The following is a 23003-nucleotide window of genomic DNA, read 5'->3' as shown; positions in this document are numbered from 1 at the left end:
CATATTTCATTTCCAAGTCATTCCAAAAACGAGTCAATGTTTATTAGGTAAGAGAACAAGAAAGGAGGTATGCGTTTGTGTCTCAGACACCGCTTCTCGCTTTGTCCTCTTAACCTCCTGCCAACTCTTTAAAAAAACACCACGTTTATGGTGAAATTGCCATGTGCTCTGCCAGATAACAAATACATTCCACAGAAATATTATGTAGTTGTTATTTAAAATGACAGCAAAAGCCAAAACACATAGTTTAACCTTAATCTAATGATTAATATATTATAGTAATACTATGGCAATATACAAGGAAAGATATTTTAGGTAAAAAGAAAAAGAGGGAAATACGATATTTATTTATCATAATGATGATGTATATTTGTCTATTTTTTACCCCTAACTTGAAGACAAACTGTATAATGGTCTCTTTACTTTTCCTGTCTTTTATCTTCAACAGTACTTTTTGCCTCTGTATCTGTCTTGCATCCGACTAAATGTTGGTGTTTATCAAAGACACCCATTCCAACTTCACGTCAACAAAAAAAAAGAGGAAGAACAAATGTCCTGAAACAAAGCCCAGTTTTGGTGGAGGTAACACAAACAAACATGGTGCATCTGGTGCGTCCCTTTTTCCAGTGGCAAGTGTTCAAGAGTTTGAAATTAATCCATTTTTGTTTTGAGTTTTACTTAGCTGTTAAAATTAGGTCGATGCTTGCAAGCGTTATGTCATGTAATCCACAGGTGTCTGGAGAGAATATCTTGATATCTAACAAAAAAAAGAAAAAGAGAAAATACATTTCTAAGCACTGGTTTGCTCCTCTGTGTATTTGAATTGAAAGGAGTGGAGATTCACATCTTTAAAGCATGACTCATCTGGGAGTTTTTTTGATACAATCAATGTGATGCCATTATGTACAGACCTGTATTCAGCAAAACAAAACACAAAAAAATAGAAAAAGGTAAACTTCTCAATAACTTGAATGCAACAGTCAATATTCAGCAATAGTGTAAATCCAAGCTTTCTGGTGACATTGGTTTTACAGTACAGGCCTGCAAAGAAAAGCCAGATGGAATAATTTCAAACACATCCTCATGGTACAGAGACCATTCAGACAACTGGCACATCTGATGTGTTCTCACTGACTGTCCACACTGTTATTTGCAAGTGAGCAGATCTGTGTATTCAGACCTTCATCGACCTTACTGTATTATATCTGCAATGGTGATCACTGTGGTAACAATGTAACAACATGGGCGTGAGGGCACCCATGACCCCCCCCCCCCCCACACACACACACACACACACACACACGCACACACTCACGGTTATTTTCCATTTTTCCATAATTCTAGCATTACTACTCACGTTCTATCCACTTAAGTTAAAATACTTCATGTTGTGGCACTCTGGACGTAGACAAATCTTTATTAATCCAATTTAATTTCAAATCACTTTTGCAATCTGACTACAGGCAAATCCAAATTTCTTCCTCAAATACAATCTAGGACTGACTGAGCACACTCTCAGTGATCAGATCATATTTGTGTATTCAGACATCAACCTATCTGCATTGGTTGCTGTGGTAAGGACGTATGTGTAGGTACTGGTAGGCCTACGTACAAAACAGTGCAGTCAACAACAAAACAACAACCAATGGAAAGAAGGAGATCTGTCATCTCGCCCTTCATGCCATATCACTTTATTGTTGAGATGCAGAACTCCTGTCACAGCCGACAACATCAGTGACATCGTAGCCAATGGAGGAGGCTGATATATACAACGATATTCCTTCACCTGTACTGAGGAATGCCCCAAAGTGATAGCATACAGGTAATACATTTGTCCAGGAACTATTTTCCTCCAATCCCTCCATTAACTATTCCGTTACCACTTATACGTCTTATAACCACCAAATTCCTGTCCTGTGTTGCGAGTGACATCAACGACATATCTGTCCTGTTTTATCTGTTTGATATCTGATTTGAGTCCTTAGAACATTCAAACTAAGACACTTCTTGAAGCCTATAGAATCGTAATTCAAACCACGTATGAATGTGGTTCAAATTTGATTAGCAAAAATCAATTTCCATGTGTTTCTTTCTGTTCAAACTTTATAAACGTATCCAATCTGGATATGCCAAAAATGGGATGTGGTTTGCCAGTTTGAACAATGTGGTGTAAATCTGATTAGCAAAATCAGTTTCCATGTTTTTTGTTAATTATTATTATTATTTTAGTAAACTAAAAATTTAGTTCGGATTTCAATTTGGATTTGGCAGTCTGAAGATTTGGTTATTGAACAAAATTAAAAGAATGTGGTAACTAAAATTAACGATGTGCATTGTGATGCACGCACGCACACACACACACACACACACACACACACACACACACACAATACATTAGATGCAGTTGAATCCATACAGCATAATAATAATAATATGACTTATGGCAGTGCTATTGCCTAAACGGTTTCCGCAGCAAGTACACAACACCTGATATTACTGCAAATTGTGTGTATTATATCATGCTATGGTTTTAATACGCAGGATGAGCATAATAATGCATAATTCATTAAATATAATGTGCGTGTGATGCCTCAACAATACAAAGTCAAACGTGACCAAAATGTGTACCTTTCAATTAAGCATTCATAACAGTAGGTTTGGTTTTAGATGTTTTAACAGTTGAAGTTGATTTCCTAAATCAAATGGCAGGTCCCTCAAGCAGTAAAAAAAAAAGCAGCAGATGCCTGATTTTAGACATTTCGTGTGGGGATAGAAAGGGGCAGAAAACAGAAAAGCTAAAAGGCATTTGTGTCCTAAGCCTTAAGGAAGCACTGCTGGAGAGATTGTGAGGTATGAATAGGCAGTTTGCAATAAAAGGTTTAGTTTTGATCAGATACGTATATATTCAGGGCAAAGGGTATTAGTTTCCTAACTTGGAACAAAGTAAGAGATCCAAGAAAATCCCATTCTTTCTTCTTACGTGGCAGTGTTGTTGTTGTTTCTTGATATCTCCTCTATACTAATTATTTGGCATTGCAGCAAAACTTCATTGTCCAAGATCTACATGTAAATTGGATTGGAGTGACAGTCATAACGCTGTTTGTGAAACTTTGATTCTTTCCCCTCTTATTTTGATTTGTTTGAAATGGCGTACTGTGGTGTTTTACTCTGATTTCATATAGCCTACTTTTTCTAAACCTGAATGTACAATGTGTGATTTTTATATAGCATATTCATTTAGGTGTCAAACAGATCTGTAATTTTGTCAAAAAGATCCAGCTATATTTGTAAGCTGTAATATGTAAAAAAGAAGACAAAAGTGTTTATCAAACAGAATGTGTTGGTTTATTATATAGTATATACTGTACACTGAAAAAGAAACTATCTCAAGCTGTTTGCCAAATAAAGAGTAATAGTGATGTACAGTATTTGTTTGTGCTTGTGTGTTCATGTGAGACTGGGCATAATTAAAGTTCTTTAATAGAGGTTATGCATGTGATATCATTGTACCCAGAGGTACAATGATGCGGGAATGCCCACCACAAAATAAATACGTTCTGGACAGCAAATCCAAACAGAAAACTCCTATGATTGTAGTAAACAACATTAAGCTCACCAACATTGCAGCTGTATGGAATGTTTAAATTATACTCTTTCTATCTGCAAAGTTTTTGTTTCATTAAACTCCACCGTAAACATAATACTTTCGAGCTACTTTCTGTCAATAAATTCTGTGCAGGTGATTATTTTTGCCTCCTGCATTATGTGCAATTTAGAAACTGTGGTATGCAGTTCTAGTTGAGTGATTTCCAAACTCCAATGCTCCATGCTTGCTCAATGTTTTGACAAGCCATCCAGGATCCTGGTGATTCATGACCATGAAACCAATCAATATTTTTGTATATCTCTATGGGAAAAATGAATGGCCTATTTTTCAGTGGAACCAGAAAACCATGCCCACTAACCTTTTCCACTTGAGTGGTATAGGCTAATACTAATCGTAGGAATTATTTAACTAAATTCAAAGTAAAAGTAAAGTAAAATAAAAAAGTATTGTAGCGTTCAAGGGTGTGGACAGAGAATGACAGAGAAGGGGGGGGCAGCATCTTCTTCCAGAGGGCTATACATGACTTTGTTAAAGCAGAATGTAAACAAAGGCATACTGGGTGGCGGACGTCTTTTATTCCACCAGAATCACCCAACTCTATGGAATCACCTCTCCACCTGTCACCTGACCGGTTACCGGCCCAGTGAGCCCACCCCCCTTGAACAACAACCAATCTAGCACATTGTTATATACATGATGCACTTTCCAGCTGCATTCCCACCAACAAGAAAACTTAAAAGATATACAGAATTTCATTCATATTAGATAATAACAGAACGGGGGACATTTCTGTGGAGCATTTTGGAGGGTCCCCTGGTGCCCAGGGAACTACCCATAGATCCTGATAGCAAACTCTGCACACACCCTCCCTGGATGCCAACTACGAACCTCTGCCCCAATCTTTCCACAACGGCCTGTTATAGTGCCACGATGAGGCCGATTATGTCAAAACACATTTCTGTACATTACTCACATTTCATCCGTACATCTCGCAAATCGGTATACACTATCCCTATATTCCATCCCCATTGGCTAAGATTGCCTTCCAAAGTTTGCAGGATTGGTCCGTTTTGAACAAAATTCCTCAAATCATGAACACAGCGTGCGAATTCCGTGCAATTATGCACGCACATTCCCACTAGGCAGAGGAACAAAGGCCACTTAAAAAATGCACATTAGCCTCATGGTGGCGCTATAACATGCCAATTCATGTTTTACCTATACCTGCACCGATCTGTGGACAACTGCTTGTTATAGCGCCACCATGAGGCCAATTTTTGCAAAACGTACATGCTATTATCCTGGTGGAGACCTGGCCTGACCTGACCCCCAGGATCCGAAGGAAGAGCTGGAGAACGACACATTGTCAAACTGGGTCAGACCAATTTCTCAAATTGTATTCAGTGTCGGCCCTGGATATAGTATGACCTTCTCACATGGTTTCAGTTGCAACAACAGACATAATAAGGTATGTGTTACATGCAAGGTCAAAGTTCAGACAAATGTGAATGATGAGTTGATTCGTGTAGGACGTTACAGTGAGATTTCTCAATTTTCACCAATAATTATGTTGTTGGTGGTATATTGGTAGGGGGTCCTGTATATCATCATTATCTAACTATAGTTTATGCACCAAGTCTGTGTGTGTGTGTGTGTGTGTGTGTACTGTCGTAATCCATGTAACTCGAGAACCGTTCGCGTTCCACCCCCCCACCACAGGGAGTGCACTGCCCGGTGTGGAGTCGGTCACACCCACGGTTGTCCAGAACCACCCCAAAAAGGCCTCTACCCGGGCTCTGCACAGGGCCCCTGCCCAATGTCCATATATGGAGCTGGCCTGTTCTGACATCGGCATAGACTCCATATTTGGTCATGCCTGACAAAGTAGGCTACTCCATATAGGGACAGTATATACACAGCCATAATATCTGGGTGGGGCATGCTTTTCCAACTTGCAACTTGGCACCGCTCTAGTGTGTGTATATATATATATATATATATATATATACACACACACACACACACACACACACACACACACACACACACACACACACACACATATTAAATAGGCATACATAATAATTGACTCACATTATTTTGAGAGTAATTTATTACCATGAAGACGCCCTGGGCGAGAAGCACGAGGTCACGTGCGAGCGCTGGCGCTTTGGCATGGGGGGTCAGATCAACATATGGAATGTCAGAACTGGTCAGCTCTATATATGGATTGGAGATCTAAGGGTGGCAGTGGGGGCAGTGTCTTGAGTGTACAGGATTTAATGAGGTCTGGCCATATATGGAGCGTGTCTTGAGTGTACAGGGTTTGATGAGGTCAGATCAACATGGAATTTCAGAACAGGTCAGCTCCACAAGCAGATCTAGGTGATGATCCAGTCTTCTCCATGTATGGCTATCCAGAGTTTGATGTTGTCAGTCAGTGTTGTGATCTTCATATATGGAGACGGCCATATATGGAGCGCGTCACGAGGCATGACGGACTGACAGTTTTGCAGGTTTTCATAGTAATCTCATCTCTCAATTCTCATGTTGTATTTTAGGATTAAGGTTTGTAATTAATTTTAGTTATCATTATTCTAATATTCTTAGTTTAATAGTATTTTTTTTCAAGCAAGTTTCATTACTTTTTTCCCATCATATTATGAATTTGTCAGAATTCAGAAATGTCAGTCAGATTTATAGCATGTTATGTAGACAGCACTATAATTGCATTGTATATAGTCATAGCACGCCATAGTACATATGTATAGCATAGTAGTATATATGTATAGTTTCATTATATAGATATTCCACTGTTACTTTCTTAGCTTACGCATGTTTCATGATAAATGCTTTTATGTGATGTATTCCCATGCTTTTTGTTCTTGCTTATTGTAAATCGCTCTGGATTAAGAGCGTCTGCTAAATGCCTAAATTGTAAATTGTAAGTCATTTTGAGATTGTAAATCATCTAGAGAAAGTTTATTTCTTGTTCCCCATCACCTTGGTGGAAAGGGGTTTGTTAGTCTGCTTTTAAATGCTACGTTGGTTACTTGATAAATAATGATAGAATAGATAACTTATCATTGATTGAAAACAAAACAAAACTGTTAACTGTGGACGACACACCATAAAGCGTTACACTTGTTTACAATAGGGCCCACCATCATCGCCACATTTCAAACCGTTCAGAACGGTCCAGTGTGTTTGAATGCAACTCTACAACACAGTCCGCTCACAGATGCCTTGCTGTTGCGTGCACCTGCGTAGGACTTAGCAGATCTTCTACTCGCATGGAACGGCGTGACATTGCGCCGCTTCGCCTAAACCTCGCATCACCAGACTTCCACCTCACGCCCCACCACCAGGTCACCATACTACTACGTTTACCAGTCTCCACTCCACTCGGGCGCACATTGGGGGCGTCGCTCGCTGTGTGAAGGGCCGATCGAAGAGGAGGAGAGAGCATTTAGCAACCCGACACTTCGAGGAAGGGGAGACACGCCTCGCCTTGTCGCAGCGGAGCCGTGCGAAGGGGCAGGGTCATGAGACTCCAGAGGAGGATCTGCTCCAACCTCGCAGCTGGATTCTTCTGCTTCGCATCGTCTCCGCCGGGGAGCCACTTCGTCTCCCTGAATCTCTGGAGCCAGAAACACGTGCGACTCCTCAGACACACCAGTGCCCTCATCATGGCCGAGGAGGCGAAGAAGCTGGCGGCGTACGCCGCCGTGGATAACCACATCCAGGTAAAAACAACCGATCGCGACTTGCAACGGCTGTGATGATCCGCCAACAAACGGTCCACATGTTGCGATCATCACAGAGGAAGGTTCTGTTCTGTGATGCTGGATGAGAAGGTAGCTTCATCACCACCACATGTGCACCCTGCTGCTGGAAGCTAACTAGCTTTAGCATCCAGATGGATACATAAACTAGTGAGTAGTGAGTCACATGCTTGTAATTAAGTCCTTATTATAGTGTAATGGTGGGCGCTATGCATGCCTGTGATGGGCCCACATAATGTTGTTGTTACACACCTTTAGACTTGTTCTAATGGTGTGTTAAACAGCATATAGCAGATAGTAAAGATCCTGCACTGCAGTGTTGGTTTATTAACCTGTGATGTAATATTGTAGAGCATCAACTAGATTATTTAAGAGTTAATCCACAAACCTGAAATTAGAAACTGGAGCTGTCAAAGAGGCTTGCTATGTAACTGAACCGTCACTAAATATGACGCCAACAGGAAGGATTTGCTGTTACCAAACCTTGTTTTGAAACAGCAGAGATTGAGTAAAAGGAAGTAAGTTGGTTTTACTGAAGTATATTTCTTTTAACGTTTCTGCCGCTGTTTTGATTCAAGAATACACTCAACAGCACTGCATTATTAGAATGACAATGTGAAATGATGTAACATGGTCATGTGATTGTCTTTCATCTCTCATAGAACAACCAGGTTGTTGGAGTAGGCAGTGGCTCAACCATCGTCTATGCTGTGGACAGGATAGGTGAGTGTCACGGCGGTGTGGGGGGAGGGGGCATTGTGTGTGTAGTGTGCACACATAGTCAAAAGTCAGCAGTGTATAAACAAAAAAGGCAAGTCATCAACAGCTAAAAAGGTTAATGTTTTTAGCTGTAGACGCTTTTAGCTGCACTTCAATGGATTTCATGTACAACAACAAACAATGAACAAACTATGAGCATATGTTGATTGTCCTTCAGCTGTATTAACATGACTAATGTGGTGGCTGTGTGTTGTATTGTCCTGCTCTGTGCCATTGTACTAAACGTGAGGCCCTAGTAGCTGGATGTTGACGTCACTACAAGAGAGTTCTGAGCCATTACTGTAGGCATTCCTGCTGGCGATTCAAAGCTGTGGCCCCCCTCCTACTAGTAGTAGAGCGAAGGTGTCCATGGAGGCATTCTCACATTCTAATACAGCCAGAAACCCCCGTTAAGGCAGCCAGCTCGGTAGCATGCCTCGTTAGTCATTAGACTCCCAATCCACACCTGCTGGGATCGAATCCCCCTACCGTCTCATTATTTTTCCAACAACCGCAGACTACTTTTATTTTGGCCGATATAGTTTTAGACTGCGACGGAGGGGCGCCGTTTCATGTAACCTGAGCCATGAGAAACCACAGAGCGCGCAAATTGTGGTGTCGAACGGTGCGAAGTTCGCTTGAGCCGACTCAGCCCCAATCAAGTTGCAACCCGATAGGCACAGAATAGTAAAGTATTACCCCCCCCCAAGGCAATGCCAACACAGAGTAATATTTCCCACCATGTAGCAAGGCAGGTAGTTTCGGTAGGCCAATCAGAGGTAGGCACAGATTTGAATCACGCTTCCTGCTGCTGTACTGCGTTCAATTATCTGGACCAACAGAAAACATTTGGGTGGGATTGACGAGCATCACTCAATGCCTTACTCAATACCCCTTGAGCAACCCCCACTGCTCTTGTTCTTAGTTCTTTCTTGTTGTCATTTATTGCAGCTGAGAGAGTTCGTCAGGAGAAACTCAACATTGTTTGCATTCCCACCTCCTTCCAGGTCAGTTTTTCAGTTGTGAAGGCTTTTGAACATGCAGAATAATCAAGACTTACTTTAGAATGTGTTTTACAAGCATATTGTAAGCCCACTGGGCTTGTTATCTCACCTTGAGGTTCACAACCTTTGGAGCATGTTAGACCAGCTTGCATCCTCTATCTTTTATTTACATTTAAAGATGTTTTGTTTTGTTAAAACCTAAATAGGTCTATATTCTGTTTGTTTGTTCAGTAGTTAAGGGCTCTCTCCAGCTCTTTTGTAAACATAAAATACATTTTCAGGTGGGCATCAAATTTCATCCGATCAGTGGAGAGAACTTATACAGGATGATGTTAAACAGGAAGTGACAAAAAACAGACACATTTTAGTTTGTAACACGAATGAAATCACACATGACATTGGTGACCCCACCTGAAACTGCATTTTGTTTAGTAAAAAGCCAGAGAGACCCCTGTGACTGAACAAACACCCTATGGCTATCAGAATATAGAGCTGAAAATGTATGTTCTATTTATTGAAGATTAGGGGAGATAGGGAGACTCCTGTTACTGAGCAAACACTATATAAATGATTCATTACTATCAGTCTGACCTTTGAACAAAAAGCTCATCCAAAATGTATCCCTTACAGCACCTTTTTTATTTTGATCCAGAGACCATTCAAATATTATAAGTGTAGTAGATTATTCACATTTCAGTCCACCAATGTCAGAAGTGACTAATAGTAATGAACTCATTTGCTGCCATTGACGAATATCATTTCAATCCAACACACAGCCTGCCATTGATGTACTCTATCATACGTCATGTGGTGTTTTCAGTGGTTTACGATAGAGGGTGCTCTTCCGCAACCTGTGAGTGATCCTAGGACTTCCGAAGAAGAGTATACACAGAAATAACCAGCAAATGGAATACAATTCAATTAGGTTTAGTGTAATGTTATAGGATTTATACACATCTTTTTTTTTCTCTGCTTTCTGTTCTCAGATAAAAAACTAGCTAAATTCAACTGCCAATAACTAAAGATGACACACTTTTGTTCCCCTGATGAAAGGCACAAAAAGTTTGAAAACCACTGCCCTAGAACGATCAGCTATGATGAACTGTTTGTTGATATTCTCCATTGTGCATGTTCTTTAAAAAACTGGAATCCCCTGTGTGTAATACCTTTATCACAGACCTCAAAGTTCATCCCTTCACTCTTGTTCGCTTCCTCCTCCTCTCCCAGGCTCGTCAGCTCATTCTCGGTCGTGGCCTTACTCTGTCTGATTTGGATAGACACCCAGAGGTATGAAATTCTCACAACAAATGTCTCTAAATGCTAGTAGCGCTAGAGAATGTGCAAGAATAATCAAACATTCAAGGAACTGTTGACACACTGTCAACATTAAAGGAACAGTTGACTGTTGACACATGTTGGCATACGCAAGGGGTTATGCATGTAAGCATCACCACAATCTGATCAGTGGTTTGATAAAAAGATGCCCAAAAATCAAATTTGTAATGTTCTCTGCAAAAGACAGGACATATCATCCAGAGGCTTGTTGTTAATGCACTGCCGAATTCCAAAAGCCATGGGCATGAAGAAGTGAAAACAACAATTTATTTCTGCAGGGCAGTGATGAAATTGATGTCATATTTTTGCCAAGGAACTTGCAACCGCTTTTGTGAAAGAATGTTCTAGTAGTCGTATTTCTATCACCCTTTACTTGCTGGTGTGATGAATTGTGTTGATGTCCATTCCCAACATGCAGTTGGACGTGGCCATTGATGGGGCAGATGAGGTCGACTCACAGCTCACGTTGATCAAAGGGGGAGGGTGAGTTCATATACTTTGTAATGACGATGATTATCTGTTTGTCTCCTTGATTTGCTCATTCTCATGATTAATCGTTTGTTGTGCATTATGCGGTGTAGGTTAGGATTTCTTGTCTCTCAAAGTGCTTGTTGTTGATTATATGCCCATTGTACTCTAGCTACATCCACACTAATGTGTGTTGTTTAAAAATGCATAACTTGTTTAGACCTAGCATCCAACTCCTAAAATGAGTCGTTTCAAAACACCGCTGGCCCCTTTTTGTTGGGAAGACTCCAGCGTTTTATGTTCGGCTGAGCAGAGACAGAGACTTGTGAAAACCATGATGCAGACAGACACCCATGTTCAGTTCCTAATTGGATCTTATTAGTCATGACGTGTCCTTCCCTGATTTGTCACAACCATATCAATTGACCCTTTACTGTAGAGAGAATCTTCTCTTCTAGTAAATAGGTTTTCACTGTAATGGGTCCCGGGACCCAGGGGTGGTCTTTTAGAAAGGTCCCATGGACATTTGATGAGTCCCGCTTCAACGACGCTAGGAGTCATATTTTGTCATTTTTACAAATTGAAGCATTTAACTCTAGTATGGTTATATTTATGTATAAAATATATCTGAAAGAAATAAACACAATTCTAAATCTTCTAACGAGTTGTGCAAACAACAGTCCAAAGTATATACAAACATAAAGTACAGTAGTGTGTCCAAGGGAACCCCAGAAAGGTCCACGGATGGGTCCATTATCAATAATCTGCATTTTGGGATGCAAAATGCACCCGTAGCATCACTGCAGTTCAGCAAGTATCCATGTCTATGCTTACAGCTTTTTGCAATTTGCAAAAACTCCCATAGTGTCCGTGGATGTACTTACAAAAAGTAGCATGCAGTGCATGTCGTCACATTGCCTGAGTGACGAGGGAAGACTCCAGCAAAGCCCTAATACATTTGGACTATCCTGAGTCTGACCAGTTGTTTCAGTCATTCATTAAGGCTAGGGGCACCTCGTCGCGCCACCCAGCCTGCTTCGGTGCCTCTCCGTCGGGCTCGTCTCCAGCCGCTCTCCCTCCACCGGCACCGCGGTGGTTCATAAATCCGGGCTGGGAAAAGTTGGACATTGGCTGTGGAGAGAATTACACAGGAGGGGGGCAGGGAATAAGCCCCAGAGCTCCTGGGCTCGGGGGGGGACTTCCAGGACCTCCGAGAGGCCGAGGTTCGGCCGCTCGTGCCCGACAGCGAGCCCTCTTGGCTGGATACCCGATATCCAATAATATTGGACACCCCCTGGGTCCGGACTACATCAAAACATAAGACTGCAAAGGTCCGAAGTGAAGGATCAAGTCTTTGTCTGCTAAAAGCACTATGCAGTGTGGACAGAGATCCTTTTCATTTAAAAAATCGTTTTAAAAAGGAAACCATACTTGTGTGGATGTAGAGTCTGTATTTGGGTTCCTTAAATGATGTGTCTCACTCGCAACCATTTTCATAGTCTCTCTGTCACGCACTGCCCTTTTGTCTCTTAATCTGTCAGGTGATGTTTGTCCCTCACAGGGGCTGCCTGACACAGGAGAAAATAGTGGCTGGATGTGCTAAACATTTCATTGTCATCGCTGACTTCAGGTGTGTATGTGTGTGCACACAGTTTAACTTGACCAGTGGAGTTCACATGTATAGTCCAATTACTAAAAATATGTTTTATTTACATAAATATCAACAACCTTGGACTTGGTTTTGATTATGCTGAGAGATAAGTGGATATAACGGCAGCCTAATATGTCCTACATTACACATGTGGCCGGTGCCATTGACGCAGATAAGCAGTGTCATGTTCTTTCTGTAGGAGAGTAGTGGGTCAGTCCCCAGTTGTTTTCATCAAACAAGCTAAAGAAAAAACGGATAACACATGTCAGAAAATCTAAAGAATCTCAGGAATGTTTTTAATGTAGTTTAATGTGCTTCAGTGGGGACTGAATTACATGACCTGGAATTAAAATGTTCATAACCCAGGGAGTGTGGGTGTCAGGACTTCGGTACTAACTTTAAATGGAAGCACCAGGTACAATGTGTAAATCTATATGTTGGAGAAGCATCTGGATTTATTCTCCTGTCCCCAGGAAGGACTCTAAGACACTGGGCCAACAATGGAAGAAGGGGGTTCCCATTGAGGTCATTCCCATGGCTTACGTGCCCATCTCCAGAACCATCGCTGCACGCTTTGGAGGGGAGGCCATCTTGAGAATGGCTGTCAGTAAAGCAGTAAGTGGAGGATGTTATTTATTGCTCACTTGGTTTTCACGAAGATAGCACATAGTGTTGCGGATCTCCACTTCTGACCCCTACACATTGTAGGACTTTTAAAGTTGTCAGCGTGTCATCAGATCATTATGTATTTCACACTACAGGAATCTTTTCTTGAAATCGGCTGTGTGGTTTTCACACTAAACGATTGATCGCCGACTAGGGATCACACACTGCAAGACGATACGATCCAGATACATATTGTTTTTCATTTCAATTCATTTTGACGTCTCACATATGGGTGGGAAATCTTTTAGTCTTTTTTTTATTGGCCTAAAATATTGTCTATATACGTACATATATTCATGAATTGAGCAATTTATTATAGGGGTTTATATGTTTATATGTGCCCTACCATTAACATCCTATATAAGGCGAAAATGTCAAAATGACAATAGCATGTTATATGTTAAACTAGTGGGTTTTCATGATTCTGAATCCATTCCATGTTAGTTTTGCACAAAAAACACTCCTTGGGATAAAAACGGCCATAGCCGTTATCACAAATTTGATGAGGTCAGCACAAATGTGGGGTGCAGTACTTAGTTCAGACTAGTCATTGGTCCGACAACCTACCTCAAACCCTAACCTAACCATAACCGCAAGCACGGGAGCAGTGCATGTTGCTCCCGTGCACATGTCGGACTAATGCTCCGTCGGAATTACATGCGGATCCCCAAATGGGATGAGGTCATCACATTTTGGGCACATTTGGACAAGTGGCTATGGCCGTTTTTAGCCCAAGGAGTGTTTTTAGTGCAAAACTAATGCTTGGAATGGTTTCTAATCATGAAAACACCCTGGTTTGACATTTTTGCCTTATATAGGATGTTAATGGTAGTCACATATAAACCCCTATAAAAAACATCACTCAATACCGACAGCCGGTCAGCAAGTGGATTCATGAATGTATGTATATAGACAATATTTTAGGCCAATAAAAAATACTATTTACCAAATTTCCCACTTTAAACAAAAGAAGCCTGTCGGCTGCCGGACTAAGACATGCGCGAGACCGAGAGGACGTAGTATAGCCTGCGTCTCTCTCTCTGCACACACGCACACACACAGGAACACGAACACACAGGGCGAGACAGGAGTCATGATGCTAAAATCTTGATTTTCATTAAATAAATCTGTCTCTCTGCGACACACACACAGCGCATGTGGTGGTCCAAATGTTTGCCCTGCGTTTTAATATCAACATTATACAAATGAGATGCGTTGGTTTTATAGACTATTTAACAGCAATATGGCTAATATAGCTACCTATGACACCTGGAATTAACTACGGAATAAAGGTTATATATTATCATCTATCGATACAAACAGACAGACAGACAGACAGACATAGACTTTCTGTCTGTGAGCACAACTTTCAATATCTGGGGACTCTAAACCCCACTAATCTAGGATTATGGGAATCAAACTCATGTTGAAATCAATTATAATCGAGTCTCCTCTGAGGAATCATTGTATTAGTTATGGGTCTTGAACACACTAACCCCTTAAAACAAGGATTAACGTAAACCCACACACCAGGGGGACTTTACCCCACACAACATTAAAGGGACTTTTATTGCACACAATAGTGAGATAAATTACATTTATGAATATAAAAAACTCCACAATTCCACATTCCACATTTTGCATCAAAAGTAAAAACCTATTTAAAGTAGCAAAGTTTTTAGTCTGGATTTAAATGTCGTTAAAGCTATTGCAAGTCTCTCATCTCAGATCAGATGTATAATTAGTAAATTGCACCATGTTTTGTTTTAACTCTGGGAATAGTTGTAGGCCGGTCCCAGATAACCATTGACTTCTCTAGGGTTCATATTTAAAAACAAGCCTTAAACCAATTCGTTTTTTTTAATCTAAAATCAATTGTATAACTAACTGGAAGCATGGAAATATGTATTTTTGTTCAGTTTTGTTCAAGTGTCATTGAGCACTAACTCTGGATAATGGCATGAGTTTTAATGTATATAAAGCATGTAACTTGAACACATGCAGGGTGTTGTCCTGTGGTCCTCCAGTATTTCACATTTAACATAAATGACACGTTTTGGTATTTCATCTGCATGTTTTGAAGCTGTTATGTACTTTTTTTGTATATAAATTGCATGTATTAGAGTAGGGAGAAAAGATAGAATATCTGCTTACTTTCTCCCATGGGACATCTAAAGCCCAACACACACCGGGTGCGGAAAATAGAACTGTGGCGTATCGGAGCGTCAGGCGAGGCGTGAACGCGCGTTGGACGCCGCCGGTGTGCGATAGGTTCATTGAAAATAACGGAGGCGGCTGTTTTGGCGCACGCCGTTCGCAGACGGTGTGTGAGGCCCTTTATCTATCTTCCATCTATAAATGCACCTGACAGGGGGAGTTAACCCGGCCGGACGTAGCACGTGGAAGGAACACGTTATTCCGACCAGTTCCTTTCCCCTCCATCAGGCGCCCCGGCTGGCCAGGGGGAGGTAGTTTAGAGACCAGGATTACTGCATGTTTTTTGTGGGGGTACTTACCCTAGGGGACACGGGGAGAACATGCAAACTCCACACAGAAAGGCCCTTTCGTCAACACTGCCTCGGACCACAGACATACTGAAGTCATGAGTAGCTAATGCTTAAAGGCGTAGTGAAATGAAAAATATGTTTTTCACACTTTTAGACCACATCCGTAGTCATCTATATGAGCATACCAAAAGAACTTACTGCGTGATGACGTGTCGAGGCCCACATCGATAAAAGCCAATAAAAATGAAGCTCACCCGTTTAATTCTCCATATCTGCGCATCCGTCCAACACTGTCCAACACAGCTGCTACTGATTACAGAAATGCTCCATTTTAATTCCCATTCAAGATGACGTCCAGACAGTTTCAACTTAATCATCACGCTAAAATATGTATCTGAAAACATTATAGGGTAGAAATAAGCCACATTACAGTAAACTGGCACAGCTGGCCGAATATCTGACTTGTAAACAAACACACACCATGCGTCCTGCGTATAGCATAGCTACCGTCCCTAGCTACCGTCCCATCGCCTGAGGGGATGCGACACTCTGATTGGTTCAGAAACTTCAGAGTGGTGTTTCGAGTTGAAACCGTCTGAAACTCCAAAATAAAAAAAATAATGCCCACCATTTCCGTTTCCCTACACCTTTAATCAATGAGGATTACGATACGTATTCCATGTGCTCTGTGCTGACGTGGGTTGGCATTTCTTCAGTAGTCCTTTAGTTGCAAGGAGAAATCGTGATCATGATTCATGCTTAAGTCATTGTTCACGATAATGCACTTACCTTAGTTGATACATTGATTAACATGTAATAACACTGAACTCTAGTATAACATTACATGAATACGTGTGGCCTAATGTATACAGGATGTCACGTGACAAAAATAATAGATCTCAGGGCTTTTGTCCTGTTGTCCAGGACAAGTAATACATCTTTCTGTGTGTGCATTTCAATTTTACTTGTGACTCTTGGTTTCACTTTTTCTGTGACTCAGCCGCTCCTAACAATATTGTTTGGCATTATTGTCTGGCTTTCCTAATAATCACCTTTCTAATATTTTAATAGCCCTAGAATGTTTGTGATCTTGCATACATTTCATGTATTCCAAATGCACAGTCATAGATCGATCCTATCCGCACAGACTGACCATGTCGGCATTTAAGCTTGAAGCACTGCATGCATACTCGGACAGTAATTCATTCCTAAGATTTGGAGTCAAATATTGTCCTTTAGTTTCATATGTATTTGAAAGTTCTGGCAGAAAATGTGTCAAGTCAAATATCGGCACTTTTCCACAAGGAAAAGCTGGACTGAAAATAAGAAACGTCATTGGTTAATGGGAACTAAGCACCAACGTATGGGCCACACAATTGAGAGTTGTGTTGCGATTGGTGTGGGGAAATTGATCACACCACCCATTTTGTTTGCCCCATACATTTGTGCTTCCTAAAGAAAGTTTTATGTTCAGTTCTGCACCTTTTCCGGGCCCCTCGAAGGAGAGAATGTCGTCCGTGTGCAGCTCGTGGAAAAGTGGAGATATTTTACAAAATATGTTTTCTGCCAGAACTTTCAAATGAACATGAAACTAGTCCCCAAAACGACTCCAAGTCTTAGGAATTAATTATTGGGTGAGTGGCAGTGCACACGCAGTGCTTCAAGTTTAAATGCAAACAAGGTCAGTCTGCTAAACGTGCGTGGATAGGACCGATCTATGACTGTCTATTTGAGATCAGACATTCTAGAGCAAATTAACTTGTAAACTGAGAATATTAACTAATATTCAAACATGTATTCACCAAAAGCAACTTAGTTGTGCTCGTGTTCAGGACACTTGACTTTTGTGCCTGGACAGTTTACTTGCCTGAAGGACAAGTACCTCAAAAAGTTAATGTCAAGCCCTGGATCTACAAGCTAACAACATGTTGCACCGTGATACGTTGTTAGCTTGTAGATTAGTTTGCGACACCTTCGCTCGAGGGGCATTGGGGCATTCATAGCACACTGCCTCATTATTGCACTGTATGATTGCTATCGGCCTGGAAATGTGGGAAAATACTTTAAAAATGTTAATTGTTAAAAAATATGTGGGAAACCTGACCAGTGAAAGTGATGGCAGTATTGAAGTGAACAGGCTACAGTAGAAATATGGAAACAGTTAATCTCCTACCGAACCTACAGTTGGGGATACAGCATGATGCAGTGCAATGATTTTAGAATTTAACCAACTGTACCTCCTACTCACTTGGTTTAGTGGACTGTGGATATTAGATCTCCTCCTACACATTTGTCATCCCTGGATCACTACTGCAGTTGGGAGTGTTGGTTTTAGATTTTTTTCCCCCCGACTCAACTCTTGAATTTTGAGTGTGGATACAAATAATACACAAGTGAATAGATGAGCTTCTCTTTTTTTTCAGAAGGTTTTCAGATCACACGTTATTCCAGCAGGAATAATTATTTGGGACAAAACAAAGGAGGTGCGTGCGCCTGGTGTGTGTGTGTGAGAGATTATTTTATTAGACAATAAAATAATTCAAACAGCACAGGGTACAGTCGAGCATTTGGTCCAAAAGTATAGCACCGAAGAAAGACCTTGCGGTCTTGTTTCCATTCGGGTCCCATGAACAATAAAAAACGACATTTCTTTTTTAGACATCTCAAAAACATGAAATCTATATAGAGGTTGGCATAGAAGTAAGAGGTATGCGCCGTGCGAGTGTGTGTTCATTCATCCTTGATTTATGATAGATTATCCGATTTAGGCCTGAGGCCGATTCTAAAAACGCCTCTAAATTCTAAAAACGGCTCTAAATCCTGACCTACGTTTTCTGAAAAACTTTTCTGAAAAAACAAATATTGATATAGCAGCATCAATTTCTTTACATTTTTGAATACTGTACATACTGTACAGAACCCCAAAATGGGTTCCCGGCCTGAGGGAGTAAAACACCAAAAGGGGTTCCCGCCCAGAATGGGTTAAACTAAAGCACGCTCTCTGTCTCTTAGGGCCCTGTCGTCACCGATAACAGCAATTTCATCCTGGACTGGAAGTTTGAGCAGGCCCAGAACTGGAGAGAGGTGAACATGGCCATCAAAATGATCCCAGGTGAGGAGAGAGCAGTCTGACTGGGTGGGGATGGGGGTCCTTTGACCCAGAGTCACCTTGATTATAGTCTTGCCACAAATCACTAACCTTGTGCATTTGTGTTTTCTCCTCTCCCTGTAAGGTGTGGTGGAGACTGGGCTCTTTGTGGACATGGCCGAGAGGGCGTACTTTGGAATGGAAAACGGAGGTGTGATGATCCGGGACCCCCCAGTAAACTGAAGAGTTACTTGTTCTTTTGACTAGTGCCCCTCTTTCCAACAACCCACAAGTGCCGTATAATTAATTTCTCCCCACCTCCGTAAAGACTGTATGTTTTAAGTGTACCCCACACTTCCTGATGAAACCATCATCGGATAACTTGTCAGACATATACAAACAAAAGACTAGCTGAGGTGGTAGTGCACTTGGTTTTGCTTATCTCGTAATTGGTGCTTTAGTGAGAGTTCAAGTGCCCGATGAGTGCAACGAGTGTATCTCCAGTAGTTTGTTTCCAAACGCCAATTTTCCAATCTGCAGGTATACATTTTGTCCAAGACACTTATCTAGATGGAGGGGTTTTGGTGGAATGTGTGGAGGGTCATAGATCTCAACTGCTATATTGAAGTACACAGGTGCTCTGCAGTGTGACCTTGGGGTGTGCCTTGAGATTTTTAGAGATCTCAAATTTAATTTACTTTTTATATTTTATTTTTTCAAAAATAATACATTTTATGGGCTTTAAAATATTGACTGCTAGGTTTATGCTGTTTGAAACCAGGACACCACCTTATTCTGTTTTTACAAGGCGTCGGAATAAATCAAAATCTTGTTCTGTTGACTAATCAGAATTGCCTTATGCCCAAGTCCAACGAAAGTACAGGAATTTGTCTAGGTGATGTTTATTGCAGACATCCACTTTCATAGCTACATGGTGCATACTGATATACATGGGTCAGGGACAGTACTAGACCATCGGCACCAAAAAGTTGAGAACCACAGCTGTGTGGTATGGCCAAATATTGGTAAACATAGTGCTCTCTGTTGCACTGTTTCTGGTCTGGTTTTATTGATTATGTGCTTTTGTAGTGTGATAGTGCATTGACCTTTGCCATGGCATGTTCAATGATGAAATGGAAGACCTGGGTTTTCAATGTTGTTTTGTTTGCAGTCACCTTGTATCACAGAGTAATGTGTGGATTCACTTTGCATCGATTTCCCCGTAGTGGAGTACACGTTCCATTAGCATTGCCAGGTTTAACTTTATTCAGTATGTTAATTATATATTTTACCTTTTTAAACTTTTGTGGACTGTGGACACATGTGATTCTCTTTTAAAACACAACCGCTGACTAGTCTGGCAGAGGGAGTGAGGACAGCCCTCTGTGTTTTTTCTGTATAATTTAAACAGTGGTCCCTGTATTGTTGAACTAGCCTGCCGGAGCGGTGCAAGATACAAAGCCTGAGGCCCTGTCTGGTCTCTCTGTTAGGCTTTTCTTTTATGTCTCACACAAAAGGATAACATACAACACTGCATGTGCTATGTACTGTATGTGCTGTTATGCCTGTGTGAAGTCTTTGTTCGTGCCTATTTGTCACGCATGTGGCTCACTCATTTGCTCAAGTGGTGAGCAGGAAATGGTGGACTATGATTTTGCCAATTAAAAATGCAGTGATATATTGGCAATGTTATCAGGTCATGGGAATGTAGTAGTTGATGAGTTACTACTACATCTACAGTTGATATACATATAAAGATCTTACATACTTCATGTATGACATCAACTGACCTCAATTTTGCAGATCTGAGTTATGTACGTTTCTTTCATAAATGCTATCTATACATTGGAGGGGGGGGGAGGGGGTTAAGTTATTTGTAATTCATCATGTAATGGCGCTAAAATCCAGAGAAATCAGTCCGTAGAGTATCCATTATGTAAAACAGTCTGTAAAAATGTTAACAATTTTGACAACCATGGACCTCAATTCTACTTTACTACAGTGCTGTATTAGGTTTGATCTTGTACTCGCAACAATAACAATGTCACTTCAATGTTTGTCATCTTGGTTTGGAACAAAACTCTTCACTTAGCCTCCACTTTACAATGCCTTATTCTTTTTTTAATTCTATTTGTTAAATAGTCCTGGGAGCCTCAGAAGAACATTAAGCCTAATGTATACTTTGTTATATTGTTTTTGGCAAGATGCTGGCAATTTTGCAACACTAGTACTTAATAAGTTAAATCTAGAGTTAAAACACCAACCATTGGCCTGGGCTGTGGCTGAGCGGTCCAGGCACCTAGGCCGGTAATCCAGACTGACGAGTCCCGAGTCTGTCTGCCTTTGCCGCATGTCTTCCCCCCCCCCCCCCATCTCTCCCCCCCTTTCCTGTCTAATACTGTAACCTATCCATAAACGCAATAAACGCAAAAAATATATAAAGAAAAAACACCAACCATTGACTGCTCGTACATCCAAAAAGAAAAGTCTTATCTGAGTGATTGTATTACGGTAAACAACGTTAAACTCACCAACATCGCAGTTGTACGAAAAGCTTGAATTATCCTCTTTCTATCGCAGCTACTTTCTGTCAAGACATTTGTCGAGTTTGCTCGAGTGCTTGTTGTAAATCACTCAACGATCCTGAGTACCACCTGTTACTAAATGTCACATAGTTGTAAATGTTGCATTTATATAGCGCCTTTCAAGGCACTACATAATATTGTGCATTACATTCACCCACACATTCACCGATGGCGGAGGAAACCAACCTGCTCATCAGGAGAAATTAGGGGTTCAGTTTATTGCTCAAGGACACTTCGACAGTAACTCTGGGGGAGTCCGGATCGAACTGGGTCCATGTGGCTGATTATTGAAAACTCTTCCAAACTCCTCCACTTAAAAAGATAATCACTTGCACAGAATTTCTTGACAGAAGGTAGCTCATAACATGTGAGAATTTTTATGAAAAGTCGCTTAATACAATCAGGACTTTTCTGTTTGGATGTACTGTATGGGCTGTCCAATGGCTGGTGTTGCAACTCTGATTCAAACATTAAAAAAATCTAGACTAGTGTTGCAAATTAGCAAGACATACAACAAAGTATAAATTGAGAGCCAGCATGGTGTCTGATATGTTTCAGAGCATGTTGGAATTGTTTTGCACCAGCATTATTTTTTCTTTCTTTTGTTCAACCATTCTTTTACCAAAAGGACTGTGAATAAAATGTTGCTATTACGGTACTACTGTGGTTTGTATGTCAACAAAATACAGGACCAAACTGTAAAAAACAAACATGTGTCTTTTTTTTGTTTAATATTTATTATCTTGATTGTGTTTTCCTGGGATCAACTACAATATTTTCCACTAATACCGTTATATGAATAGATTCAAATGCTATATCCACTTACAACTGAAGACTATATGAATATAGTGTGTGGCTCCATTTTGCTAAATATTCTCCACTCAATGTTTGTGCGGTGCATCCGCTCCAACGCACAGCTTTGTCTGTCTGACTGTTCCTATGTCCGTTTGTAGCATGACCTGCAGCTGACCTGCAGCCTGATTGGGGTCACAGGAGGGGTTAAGTGCTTACTAAACAACTGCTTTTGTCAGAGTGCTCAGCTAACAATACATATATATGCCTTCTTGAGCAATTATTTTGTCTAAATTTTGGCCAGTTGTGACTTTATTTCGGATAGAGCCAGACAGGGAACTGAGGGCAGTGGTAAAGACCATGCATATGTAAAAGTCATCAGACATCCAACTGGACTGCAACCAGAAGAGAACAAACTGCACTGGTCAGGGTAACTAATTGAAGAAAAGTAATTTTATAACTTTCTGATGCACCAAAGGTCAATATATTAATGGCCACATAGTGGCGCCAGAGAGTTAGTTTCCTCAAAGGTAATACAGTGTAAATAACTAAAATAGTTGATTCTAAAAAATGAACAGGTAGCATGTCATTTTGAGTTTACGAGGATAATATAAACGAGCATAATATAAAAATGTAATTATATCGGTTTAACCGGGTGTTTTGTAACAACGATAGTAAATTTGTCTATTAAATGTCTACAAGTGACAGTGATGCTTAGAGTATAGCAGTGATGTCACCTGAGGGGCTGTATCTGTA

General features: G+C 40.8%; 1 protein-coding gene across 1 annotated transcript; it reads left to right on the top strand.

Moving 5' to 3' along the window:
- Positions 1-7030: 7030 nt before the first annotated feature.
- Positions 7031-22113, top strand: rpia (ribose 5-phosphate isomerase A (ribose 5-phosphate epimerase)). Its single transcript, XM_083792573.1, has 9 exons — positions 7031-7353; positions 8055-8115; positions 9103-9158; positions 10383-10442; positions 10909-10973; positions 12520-12588; positions 13083-13224; positions 18795-18894; positions 19016-22113. Exons 1-9 carry the CDS (start codon positions 7153-7155, stop codon positions 19111-19113), a joined length of 852 nt encoding a protein of 283 aa, XP_083648699.1. The 5' UTR covers positions 7031-7152; the 3' UTR covers positions 19114-22113.
- Positions 22114-23003: the final 890 nt, after the last annotated feature.

Source organism: Protomyctophum parallelum (genome assembly GCF_964188405.1).
Source record: "Protomyctophum parallelum genome assembly, chromosome: 20".
Taxonomy (NCBI): Eukaryota; Metazoa; Chordata; class Actinopteri; order Myctophiformes; family Myctophidae; genus Protomyctophum; species Protomyctophum parallelum.
Note: the sequence above shows the minus strand (reverse complement) of the source record. Positions and strands in the feature narration are given on the sequence as shown.